General features: G+C 39.7%; 1 protein-coding gene across 1 annotated transcript in view; it reads right to left on the bottom strand.

Moving 5' to 3' along the window:
* Window positions 1–13,799, bottom strand: part of ICA1L (islet cell autoantigen 1 like) — a 42,553-nt gene that overhangs the window by 18,446 nt on the left and 10,308 nt on the right. The window contains exons 5-8 of the mRNA XM_060016279.1: window positions 13,602–13,727; window positions 12,025–12,123; window positions 10,678–10,763; window positions 7,762–7,805 (exon numbers count right to left, since the gene is read on the bottom strand). Coding sequence (XP_059872262.1) covers window positions 7,762–7,805; window positions 10,678–10,763; window positions 12,025–12,123; window positions 13,602–13,727 — 355 coding nt within the window. The remainder of the gene's footprint in view (window positions 1–7,761; window positions 7,806–10,677; window positions 10,764–12,024; window positions 12,124–13,601; window positions 13,728–13,799) is intronic.

Genomic DNA, 13,799 nt, shown 5'->3' with positions numbered 1-13,799 from the left:
TCTAGCTTTATTGTAAGAATACAGTATACAATACATATAACATACAAAATATGTGTTAATTGATTGTTATCGGTGAGGCTTCCATTCAACAGTAGGCTATTAGTAGCTAAATTTTGGCAGAGTCAAAAGTTACATGTGGGTTTTCGACTGCACGGCGGCCAGAGGGTAGGGGTGGGGAGGCGGTTGGTGTCCCTAACCCCTACGTTGTTCAAGGGTCAACTATATTTTGTTCTGCCTGCTCTTCACGTCTCTGACACAACAGATATTCTTATTTATTTATTTATTTATGGCTGTGTTGGGTTTTCGTTGCTGCGCGCGGCGAGCGGGGTCTACTCTTCGTTGTGGTGCGCAGGCTTCTCACTGCAGTGGCTTCTCTTGTTGTGGAGCACGGGCTCTAGGTGCGCGGGCTTTAGTTGCGGCACGCAGGCTCAGTAGTTGTGGCTAACGGGCTCTAGAGCACAGGCTCAGTAGTTGTGCCATACGAGCTTAGTTGCTCCGCGGCATGTGGGATCTTCCCGGACCAGGGAACGAACCCATATCCCCTGCACTGGCAGGCGGATTCTCAACCACTGCGCCACTGGGGAAGCCCCAGGTATTCATTTTATGTTGAATGAATGAATAAATGATTGGATATGTTGTGCTTTTTTTTCAAATCCGTGATAATTCATTACATAGCAATAGAAAACAAATACACTTAACAATACATTATTACTTGAGGTTATTCCTTGAGGATTATAATTTTTCAAGTTAATAACACATGGGTAATATTCCCCATGCTGCCTTCTACTGGTTTATTTGCTCATGTCTGTATCAGACTCAGGATTTCCTGGTGGAGGAGTGGAGCTGGTCATCTCTGTGTTCCCTGGGCCTAGCACAGGCCTTGGACAGATGCTCTAAGACGAGCTGACACTTGGCAAAACTGTGAAGTTGATGCAATTTTTGTGCCAAACTTCCATATCCTATACTGCATGGTTTGGGGACCTGGAAATAGTAACAGCTAATGTGGCTACAGAGCTTACTGAGTGCCTGGCGCTTTTCTCAGGGCTTGGTGCACGTTAACCTTGGTGATCCTCATAAAAACCCTACCGGATACCACCATAACCATGGCATCCCCACCTTGCAGATGAGGCACTAGTAAGGCAAGAAGTCGAGTAACTTGCTCAAGGTCACACAATTAATTAACAGTGGAGCTCAGGTTCAAACCAGACAGCCTGGCTCAAATCTGTGTTCCTAACAGGGTATGTTGTACTTTTAATTCAAAGGCTGCTTTATTCTTCTAAGAGCTGTGCATAGCTGTGAGCAGCATCTCCACATTTCTCATTTACAGTAGTGATTTCATATGAAGGGAAAGATCAAACATACGTACTTAAAAGACAGCATATTTTTTTAATGTTTAACATTAAAAAATCAAACATACAAACAAAAAACCCATAGGCAAACATTTTTTTAAAAAATTATCTCTAAGTTTTGGGCCTATATTGGGATAAATTATGCCCTATTACTACACTAGGAGCCAGTTTCTTAGAGTCTGTTTCCCATGTCTCTACCTAATTTGCAACCCAGTATAGACAGAGACCAAAAAAAAAAAAAAAACCTCCAAGGTAGGGAATTCCCTGGTGGACCAGGAGTTAGGACTTGGCATTTTCACTGCTGGGGCCAGGGTTTAATCCCTGGTTGGGGAACTAAGATTCCTCATGCTATGCAGTGTGGCAAAAAAAAAAGAATGACAAAAAAAAAAAATCCAAGATTTTTACATCTTCAACTATTATTAGGACCATTTTTTTCTTTTTGTGGTACCCGGGCCTCTCACTGTTGTGGCCTCTCCCATTGCAGAGCACAGGCTCTGGACCCACAGGCTCAGCAGCCACGGCTCACGGGCCGAGCCGCTCCGCGGCATGTGAGATCTTCCTGGACCCAGGCATGAACCCGTGTCCCCTGCATCGGCAGGCGGACTCTCAACCACTGTGCCACCAGGGAAGCCCCAGGACCATTTTTAATTAAAAAAAATTTTTATTGCAATATCGTTGATGTACAATATTATATGTTACAAGTGTACAACATAGTGGTTCATAATTTTTAAAGGTTATGCTCCATTTATAATTATTATAAAATGTTGACTATATTCCCTGTGTTGTACAATGTATACTTGTAGCTTATTTATTTTATACACAGTAGTTTGTACCTCTTAATCCCTTAGCCCTATTTTTCCCCTCCCCTCCTCCTTCTCCCCACTGGTAACTACTAGTTGGTTCTCTATATCTGTGTGCCTGGGGTTTTTTTGTTATGTTCACTAGTGTGTTGTATTTTTTAGATTCCACATATAAGTGACATCATACAGTATTTGTCTTTCTCTGACTTATTTCACTTAGCAGAATACCCTCTAAGTCCATCCATGTTGTTGCAAATGGCAAAATTTCATTCTTTTTTATGACTGGGTACATATATACTACATCTTCTTTATCCTTTCATCTATTGATGGACATTTAGGTTGCTTCCACATCTTGGCAATTGTAAGTAATGCTGCTATGAACATTGAAATGCACGTATCTTTTTGAATAATTGTTTTGGGTTTTTTTTTGCATATATACCCAGGAGTGGAATTGCTGTGTCATATGGCAGCCTTATTTTTAGTTTTTGGAGAAACCTCTATACGTTTTTCCACAGTGGCTGCACCAATTTACATTCCCACCAGCAGTGTACGAGGATTCCCTTTTCTCCATATTCTCACCAACATTTGTTATTTGTGGTCTTTTTGATGATAGCCATTCTGACAGGTGTGAGGTGATATCTCATTATAGTTTTAATTTGCATTTTTCTGATGATCATCAATGCTGAGCATATTTTCATGTTCCTGTTGGCCAACTGTATGTCTTCTTCGAAAAGATGTCTATTCAGGTCTTCTGCCCATTTTTAAATTAGGTTGTTTTTTTGATGTTGAGTTGTATGAGCTGTTTATGTATTTTGGATAACAACCCCTTATCGGTCATATCATTTGCAAATTTTTTCTCCTATTGCATAAGTTGCCTTTTCATTTTGTCGATGGTTTCCTTTGCTGTGCAAAAGTTTTTAAGTTTGATTAGGTCCCATGCGTTTATTTTTGCTTTTATTTCCCTTGCTTTAGAAGATGAATCCAAAAAATATTGCTATGATTTATGTCAAAGAGTGTTCTGCATATGTCTTCCTCTAGGACTTCTATGGTTTCCAGCCTTACATTTAGGTCTTCAATCCATTTTGAGTTTATTTTTGCCATTGGCAGCAATGTGGATGGACTTGGAGGGTATTATGCTAAGTGAAATAAGTCAGACAGAGAAAGACAAATACTATGATGTCACTTATACGTGGAATCTAAAAAATACAACAAACTAGTGAACATAACAAAAAAACCCAGGCACACAGATATAGAGAACCAACTAGTAGTTACCAGTAGGGAGAGGGTAGAGGGAAGTGCAAGTTTGGGGTATGACGTTAAAAGGTACAAACTATTACATGTAAAATAGCTATAAAGATATATTGTAAAAAAGCTATATAGCTTTGTAAAAAAGCTATAAGGATATATTGTATAACACAGAGAATATAGCCTATATATATATTTATTTTTTTGCCAATATTTTACAATAACTGGTGGGTTGGCCAAAAAGTTCATTTGGGTTTTTCCATAAGATGTTATGGAAAAACCCGAAATAACTTTTTGGCCAATCCAATATAAATGGAGCATAACCTTTAAAAATTGTGAATCACTACGTTGTACACTGTAACATATAATATTGTACATAAACTATACTTCAATAAAAGAAAGGATATAACTGCTGATACAGCAGGCTTTAAAAGACAAAATAATACTATAGATGGATGGTGAAACTACAACAATGTCCATTATATTTCACTTATGACTGTTAAAAAAAAATGTTCTCTACTTAGGTACAGGATTATGCATGCAAAATTAGCTAACCTTGGAATTAGCTAACATAAGTCTGAAGGTATGTTAGATATATGAGCTCATGATTATTATAGCTTCTTAAATAGTTTCTTTTATCAATATGGTCTGTATTTATGTGTATACTTAAAAATACCTATCACATTTATTGGATGCTTACTGTGTGCTATATAGTTGATAAATATATCTAGCCCTGATGTCCTGCAAGGCAGGATTGTATGACTCATTTTTCAGATAAGAAAAATGAGAGGCATAAATGACTTGTTTTAAAAAAAAGCCAGCATTCAAACCCAGATTTTTCTGGCTCCAAAGCTAGAGTAATTCATATATATGTTGACTGTACATATAATATATATTTATTAAAAAATAAGAACACAAAAAAAAATAAGAACACAAATTTAAATATGAGGATAATTTTGAAACAATCATACAACCCTGTGAAATGAATATCTACACTAAAACACCTATCTTAGAGAAGACCAGAATTCCCTAAAGAAGATAACTGGACCCTCTAATTAGGAACTGCTTGAAAGCTAACTCATTGCTGAGCATAGCCTCCAGTTCTGCCTGACCAGGAAGCCTGGACTGAGACCTGGGGCAGCTGCAGAGCATATCCTATTGCCTGCCCAGGCAGGGAAGCAAGTCAGCAGCCCCACCCAACAGGGGAGCATGGCCCCAGCCCACCTGACCAGGATGCCCTAAAAGGGACGCTGGGGAGCCTCCCAGCCTAGCTCACAGTACTGCCCAGCAGCACACCCCAGTCTATAGCCCTGCCTGGCAGCAAAGCCCAGCCTACGTCCATGCCCAGTTGCTGGGCACGTCCTGCAGTCTCACTTAGGCAGGGAGCCCAGTCAATGACACCCCCCAACTGTGGGGTACAGTATGAGGCCCCACCCTACCAGGAGGTCTGGCCAGCGACCTTGCCCAAAAGCCGAGCACAGCCATAGTCCTGCCCAATTATGAAACTCAGCCTGTGGCTCTGCAGGCTGAGGCTGCATCAGATTGTGAAGCCCTGCTGCAGCCCCACCTGCATACAGAGGCCAGGCAGCAGCAGCATCTGGTGAGGGAGCACAGCCAGTGACCCTGCCTGACTGGAGGTGATTGTAAAGCCCAGCTAGTAACACTGTCTGACCCTAGAGCACAGCACCACCTTACCACAGAGCCCAGCAAGCAGAACTGCTTGAACACAGAGCCCAGCAAGTAGCCTGCCCACCTCCACCACCTGAGAGCAGGGGCAGCAACTTCACCCAACCAGAGACTGTGACCCATTATAGTTAAACTGTCTAAAGTCAATGACAGAATTTTGAAAGCAGCAAGAGAAAAGTGACTCGTCACATTCAAGGAAAACCCTATAAAACCATAAGCAGATTTCTCTGGAGAAACTTTGCAGGCCAGGAGAGAGTGGGACGATATATCCAAAATATTGAAAAAAAAAAAACCTGTCAATGAAGAATACTGTATCAGCAGAGCTGTCCTTCAGAAATGAAGACCTGATAAAGACTTTCTCAAACAAACAAAAGTTGAGAAAGTTCATTACCACTAGACCTGCCTTACAAGAAATGCTAAAGGGCACTTTACAAGCTGAAATAAAAGGATGCAAATTAACCTTGTAAAAATGCATGAAATGTGTACAACTCATCAGTAAAGGTAAATATATAGTCATAGTCAGATTCTGTAATATTGTAACATTGGTGCATAAATCACTTTCAATTCCAGTTTAAAAGTTTAAAAAAACCATATTAAAAATAACTATAGTGGGCTTCCCTGGTGGCGCAGTGGTTGAGGGTCCTCCTGCTGATGCAGGGGACACGGGTTCGTGCCCCGGTCCGGGAAGATCCCACATGCCGCAGAGTGGCTGGGCCCGTGAGCCATGGCCGCTGAGCCTGTGCGTCTGGAGCCTGTGCTCCGTAGCGGGAGAGGCCACAACAGTGAGAGGCCCGCGTACCGCAAAAAAAAAAAACAAAACAAAACTATAGTAATTTGTTATTGGACACACAATGTAAAAAACATGTAAACTGTAACATCAATAACCTAAAATGTGAGGGGAGGAGAAGTAGAAGTCTAGTTTCTGTATGTTATCAAATTAACTTGTTATCAGCCTAAAATAATGTTATAAATATAAGACATTTTATTGTAAGCCTCATGGTAATCACCAAAAAAATCCTGTAATAGGTACATAAAAAGTTAAGATAGAAGAATCAAAGCATACCACCACAAAAAGTCATCAAGTCACAAAGGAAGATACAAGAAAGGAATAAGGGAACAAAGGAACTACAAAACAGTCAGAAAACAATGAACAAAATGGCATTAGTAAATCCTTACCTATCAATAATTAAATATAAATGGATTAAATTCTCCAATCAAAAGACATTTTAGGGCTTCCCTGGTGGCGCAGTGGTTGAGAGTCCGCCTGCCGATGGAGGGGACACAGGTTCGTGCCCCGGTCCGGGAAGATCCCATATGCCGCGGAGCGGCTAGGCCCATGAGCCATGGTCGCTGAGCCTGTGCGTCTGGAGCCTGTGCTCCGCAACGGGAGAGGCCACAACAGTGAGAGGCCCGCGTACCACAAAAACAAACAAACAAACAAAAAAACTCCTTGACACTGGTCTTGGCAATGATTTTTGGTATATGACACAAAAAGCTCAAGACACAAAAGCAAAAATAAACAAGTGGGACTACATCCAACTAAAAATCTCTGGGAAAAAAAAGAAGATCAAGAAAATGAAGAGGCAATCTACAGAATAGGTAAAATATCTGCACAGCACAGATGTGATAAGCGGTTCATATCTAAAATATATAATGCACTCATATAACTCAATATTAAAAAAACCAACAACAGTAATCTGATTTTCAAAATAGGCAAAGTAGACATTTTTCCAACCAAAGACATATAGATGGCCAATAGGGACATGAAATGGTGTTCAACAGTACTAATGAAATCAAATACAAATCAAAACCACAATGAAATATCACCTCACGCCTGTTAGAATGGCTGTATAAAAAAGACAGGAGATAAATGCTGGTAGCGATGTGGAAAAAAAGGAAGCCTTGTGTACTGTTGGTGGGAATGTCTAAATTGGTATAGCCATTATGAAAAACAGTATGGAGGTTCCTCAAAAAATTAAAAATAGAACTACTATATGATCCAGCAACTCCACTTCAGGGTTTATATACAAAGGAAATGAAATCACTGTCTCGAAGTGGCATCTGCACCCTCACGTTCATTGCTGCACTGGCTCACTGCTGTTCAAGAGGGCATTATGTTAAGTTAAATAAGTCAGACAGAGGAAGACACTATGATCTCACTTAAATGTGAGATCTAAAAAAGCCGAACTCCTAGAGACAGAGAGTAGACTGGTGGTTGCTAGGGCCTGGGGGATGGGGGAAATGGGGAGATTGGCCAAAGGGTACAACCTTCCAGTTATAAGAAGAGTAAGTTCTGGGGATCTAACATATAGCATGGTAACTATAGTTAAAAACAACTGCTAAGAGGGTAAATCTTAAATGTTCTTATGCCCAAAATAAATATGGTAACTATGTGAGATGATAGATGTGTTAACTAATCTTATGGTGAAAATCATTTTGCAATACTAAAATATACCAAATCATCACACTGTGCACCTTAAACTTACAGTGTTACATGTCAATTACAGCTCCTCAATAAAGCTGCGAAAAAAAGGTGAACTCAAGTTTGTACAGAAGAGACTTACAAAGGGACTTAACATTTTTTAATTGAATGGATATTAACACAATCCCCAAAGGGTGTAACAAACTGTTTTGACATTTAAATGTGATCATTTCACATTTTAATGAATTTACCATCTTACCTGGTTCACTTCCCAAGCTCACTTCCTCATCTGAGAAAACTAACCTAAAGTAAAGACAAAAAAATCCAAAGGTTTTGGTTAAAATACATTTGGGATTCATACTCTACAAACAGTTTTATGTGGCTTAAAAAAAATTTTTTTTAAACTGAGGAGACATATAAAATAGTTGTCCGGTAGATCTCCTAAAATCTGTCTGAGACAAATCTTCTTCTCTAGAGCTACACAGACTGTAAAAATAATCCTTCACCTCTTATTCTTTCAATGTATATTTACTGAGTATTGATCAAGCACCAAGCACCGTGTTCAGCATGGTAAACGCTGTGCTAAATACTATACCACAGAGAACATCTGTCACCAACGCCATCAAGTATGAAGTTTAGTTTTCAAGCATTAAAAGGTTTTTTGCTCATCCCACTACTGGGCATATAACCTGAGAAAATCATAATTCAAAAAGAGACATGTACCACAATGTTCACTGCAGCACTATTTACAATAGCCAGGACATGGAAGCAGCCTAAGTGTCCATCGACAGACGAATGGATAAAGAAGATGTGGTACATACATACAATGGAATATTACTCAGCCATAAAAAGAAATGAAATTGAGTTATTTGTAGTGAGGTGGATGGACCTAGAGTGTGTCATACAGAGTGAAGTAAGTCAGAAAGAGAAAAACACATACCATATGCTAATGCATATGTATGGAATCTAAAAAAAATGGTACTGATGAACCTAGCAGCAGGGCAGGAATAAAGATGCAGACATAGAGAATGGACTTGAGGACACGGGGGTGGGGAGGGAAGCTGGGGAAAAGTGAGAATAGCATTGACATATATACCCTACCGAATGTAAAATAGATAGCTAGTGGCAAGCAGCTGCATAGAACAGGGAGATCGGCTCCGTGCTTTGCAAAGACCTAGAGGGGTGGGATAGGGAGGGTGGGAGGGAGGCTCAAGAGGGAGGGGATATGGGGATATATGTATGCGTATGGCTGATTTACTTTGTTGTACAACAGAAACTAACACAGCATTGTGAAGCAATTATACTCCAATAAAGATGTATTAAAAAAAAAGGTTTTGCTCAAGAATACTTGGGAACTAGAGGGAATGAAGAACTGCAGAAAAAATGGAGTACTCTATTTTGAACAACAAAGTGATGTTTACAAAAGAAGGCACATTTGCCTAAAACATTCCAAACCAATACTAATTTTGGAAATTTATATCATCCATCTGGTGTAATAATAAAAAAATGAGATAAAGAAATTGAACCAGATTTAGTTATTATTCCAGGGGTATAACCTCACAACTCTAGAATTGGAGGGTTTTTAAAAATAAGTCTTTAAAGACACTTAAAAAGCAATATAGTATTTATTTGCAAATACTACAAAATAAGCCTACAGAGGAAACAGACACTTTGATTTGGGATGAAATTTCCAACGACAGAATACATAGATGGTGTTTTAAACACTCTGAATGGAAGAGAAGGTGAAGTGCTTTGGAATCTGTTAGTTAACTCAAAAGGTAGCTTTCGGACTTCCCTGGTGGCGCAGTGGTTAAGAATCCACCTGCCGGGCTTCCCTGGTGGCGCAGTGGTTGGGAGTCCGCCTGCCGATGCGGGGGACGCGGGTTCGTGCCCCGGTCCGGGAAGATCCCACATGCTGCGGAGCGGCTGGGCCCGTGAGCCATGGCCGCTGGGCCTGCGCGTCCGGAGCCTGTGCTCCGCAACGGGAGAGGCCACAACAATGAGAGGCCCGTGTACCACAAAAAAAAAAAAAAAAAAAAAAGAATCCACCTGCCAATGCAGGAGACATGGGTTTGATCCCTGGCCTAGGAAGATCCCACATGTCGAGGAGCAACTAAGTCCGTGCACCACAACTACTGAGCCTGTGCTCTAGAGCCTCCGAGCCACAACTACTGAAGCCCGCGTGCCCAAAGCCCGTGTTCCACAACAAGAGAAGCCACCGCAATGAGAAGCTTGCACACCGCAACAAAGAGTAGCCCCCGCTTGACGCTAGAGAAAGCCTGCGCGCAGCAACGAAGACCCAATGCAGCCAAAAATAAAATAAATGAATAAAAAATTTTTAAAAGGTAGCTTTCATAATGCTGAAGATGTATGAGAAGATTCTGAATAAAACTTTCATAAAATGTGATAACAGAAATATTTACCAATTTAATATGCTTAATGTACAATTTTAAATGTCAATGTATAACTAAGTTAATACATTTAATTCATATCTATACATTTGATTGTGTAATCTATATACTAAAACATTTATATGTCCAAGTTAGTAAAAAAATTTGTATTTCCCCCTAGAGAAAAGGGTGAAATACTTGTATTTCAGATCACCTTCCATTCAACAATATATGGTTGTCATTGTTTGGGCCTATTTCTGGGTTCGCTACTATACTCAGTGCAGTCTGGTTAAAATGATAAGTGGCAGTTCTGAAAGGAAAACAAAGGTAAGATGTAATTAAAGGGAAGGAAAGAGGCGACATGAAAGATGTGCACAGCAAGAGCCTCCATTTTCAGGTAACCAATCCAGTCCCATCTGTGTTGTTCTGGAGACAGATTTTCAGTAGCTTCTGTCTCATAGCTGCTGACACCTGTCCCTTTCTTTTTCAAGCTGCCCCTTCTGGGATTCACTAGGTAAAGGCTCTTAATACAAGGCTCCATCTCCCACACTATAGAATTTGGGTTTATCACCCAAACTGTTCTGTATTGCTATCATCAACTTTGCCTACCATGTTAAAAATGGGGGAGGGGGGTGGTAGGTTTCAAAACAAATGTTTAACGTTAATTGGAAAATTGACAGAGAAATAAGTATTCGGTAAACCAAAGAAGCAGCAACTCTTTCCAAATATATGGTACAATGGTATCCAGGACTCCATAACATGATCTATAACTTTTGTCTGCTTACTTATTGAGGTTTTCCGGGAGAGAACTGTCTTCTATTCGTTCTTCCTTGTGGTCTTCAGTAAGCTTGACTGGAGTGCCTTGTAGTTGCTAAGGGTAAGAAATTCAATGTTAAGTAGATGCAAAGAATCTTGTTTCTCTCTTTGTGCAAACGAAAATGAGAACAAAAATTCTAGAGAACAATATAAAACAGGAAGAGTTTTAAAGTAGAGAGCGTGAGATATGGGAGATGTATGCTGATGTAATTTGACCCGAGCCCTGTGTCCTTTGTATCCTGGCAGCCTGTAGCCACTATGCACACCATGGGCCAGCCACAGGGTTCACCGCTCTGTGATATGCCAAAGAAAAAGAAGACTTACACTGTGTCGCCAGCCGGTACTGCAACGTTTTAAATACAACTAAAGATTTTCAACTTCAAGTCTAGTCTGAGCAGAAATTGGATGTTAAATTTCCCTAAATAGACAGTATGCTATACAGTAAAGCATTAACATAGAAAAAGTAAAAAACAAAACACATACACAACAACAAAAAACAAATTCAAGGTTATCTACCAAAAACAGAAGATGCTATGTCAGAACCTGACTTAAAAATCCATACTAAGCCCCTGTAATATACAGTTGCAGGATATGAACCCATCACAGATATCACATCCAACTTAGGCACACTCAACATTTTCAAGCTCTACTGAAAATAAAGCAGAATGATAAGTTCAAAGGTACTGAAACCTAGCTTACCAGAACTGAAGGAATGATTAACACAGTGCATCTCTGCTGGATAAGGCATATGCACAGAAGGTTGACAGGAAGGGTACATTTTCACGTAGGTGTTACAGAAAGAGCTGACCTAATACAGTAGTCTCTTCAGAGGCAACCACACATACATAATGACCAAAACTGGCATAATTTTTGTATCATGAATCACATCTATGACATGAGTGTAAAAGTAAAGCAAGGAGATTCTTCTTTAACTCCTAAAATTGTCAGGTGGGTGATGTGGTCATTTTTGAAAACACATTACCACTTCCCATCACTTGTTCCTCTTAAGTTTTTCCTTTCCATAACCTTTTCTCTCTTTTGTATTTTAATTTTCTTTTCACTTTCTCTTTCTTTTATTCCCCCTTCCCCCCACCCTACAAATATCTTGAGCCCACCAGCAGTATTTCCATGTATTTGTTTAGTGCTGCTGGTAGAATCTGGAATCAGGGAACTTCAGAAAAATGGCTGAAAGAGTGTAGAAAAATGTTTCCCAGTGTTTTGTAAAGTTGAAATTAGGCTTAGCAAAAAGTAGTTTCAAAGTTATTATCCAAATGAAGTGTGATAAATCTAAGAAAAGACCATTGAAAGAAATGTACCTTGAGAGCTACAAAATCACACGGATGAAAGCCAGTACAGGTCCCATGGATTTGGGACATCATTCGAGCTGTTTTCTCCCAGAATCCAAGCAGTGTCCTCTGCAGAAAAAGAAAAGGTGACACTACAGTTCTCCCTCTTCTCCTCTTTTTTCAGTGCTATTTTTCCTCACTATCGTAGATGAATAGTTGTCAAATAATAAGAAGTAGGAACTAAAATCAATTCCCAAGTTTGGTGAACCAGCAAGCACTGTAAACAGTAATTCTCCATAAGAATTGGCGTTGTATCTGCATGTATGTGTGCCTATCTGTATACAGCACTGAAATGTACACTGGAGCCAGCTAGAGTGTAATTGCAGCCAAGAGAATGCAACTGGCAGATTAGAACACCTTCTGAGGAATCCAAAAGAAAAATGGTAAAAGCACCAAAATATCATATTTGCATTAGAAGTATATGTGTAAATCTTTATGTTGGTAAGCATATAATACAAACCTTTATTAACTGGAGGAAAATAACTTGTACCACTAAATTTGGACTTTCATTTAGAGTTCAAGAAAGACTTGTCAAAAAAATGTGCTATGAAGCTAACTCAAGTAATTCTCCCTGCAGTGGAAGCACAGAGTCTTAACCACTGGGCCACCAGGGAAGTCCTGTCACATACTTTTATTTTCAAGTGCATCCTCTCTTGATTTCTGCATTCCACAGTACTGAACTGAATTAAGTAGATTCCCTAAAAGCAGCAGTGAATACCCATTTCCTTTAGTTTGTATTGTTTTCTCATGTAAAAAAATGTATTCTCCTATTTTGCCATTTACAAATACCTGATAAAATCAGTTAACTGCTACCTGTTAATATCTAACTTACTCATTGTATGCTATTTATGTATGATTTGGAATAAAGTAAGCACAAATGAGACTTCTGAGATTAAAGTGGTGTGGAACGGTAATTTGGCAGAATGAAAAGAACACAAGACCTAGAATTAGAAAACTTAAGTTTTTAAGCCCAACATTGCCATTTAATTCTCATTTAATTCTCACTTTCCTCATCCGTAAAATGATAGAAAAGTGTTGCAGAGCATGGGCTCTAGGCATGTAGGCTTCAGTAGCTCTGGCATTTGGGCTCAGTAGTTGTGGCTCACAGGCTCCAGAGAGCAGGCTCCACAGCTCAGGGCCACAGCATATTTGTTTCAAATGAAACTGTATGTAGAACTAGTTTAAAATGGAGTAACTCTGAATGAACCAAGGCTAATAGGCCTTGAATCCTGCCTCCTCTCCACATTCCCCTCCTCAACCCTAGACAGTCCGTAAGTGTCTGTCTGTCTCTCCTAGGATACCAAGGGGAATAATGTGAAGCGATGGGAGTAGGCAAAGAAAGACCCTAAGGTCTTTTCCAGTCTGAAAAGACTGGAAAAGTCTTTTCCATTCATGATTCTGAATGTCATAACTCAATAAGCAATTTCAGCAAAGTCAAAGGAATCTGATCAATTATACAGTTTTTTTGCACTCTTTAGACAACTTTTAAAAAGGAATCTCACCACTCATCTTTACTGCAAGGACATGCTGACCATGGAGGTGGGTACCTGGTAGGTAGCGAGTGAATGAGACAACATATTGCAGCGACTAGCTCCAAGTAAATCCACTTTCTGACAAACATCCATCTTTAACTTGTCAAAAGAAGCTTTGCTATTTCTCACTTGGATCTGTACCTGCAACCACAAAAATGTTAGTTATTATTGCTTATAATACAGAAATAAATATACCACACAGGTTTATGATAC

This window comes from Delphinus delphis, chromosome 7 (genome assembly GCF_949987515.2).
Source record: "Delphinus delphis chromosome 7, mDelDel1.2, whole genome shotgun sequence".
Taxonomy (NCBI): domain Eukaryota; kingdom Metazoa; phylum Chordata; class Mammalia; order Artiodactyla; family Delphinidae; genus Delphinus; species Delphinus delphis.
The sequence above is the reverse complement of the archived record's forward strand: the minus strand, read 5'-3'. Positions and strand labels throughout refer to the sequence as shown.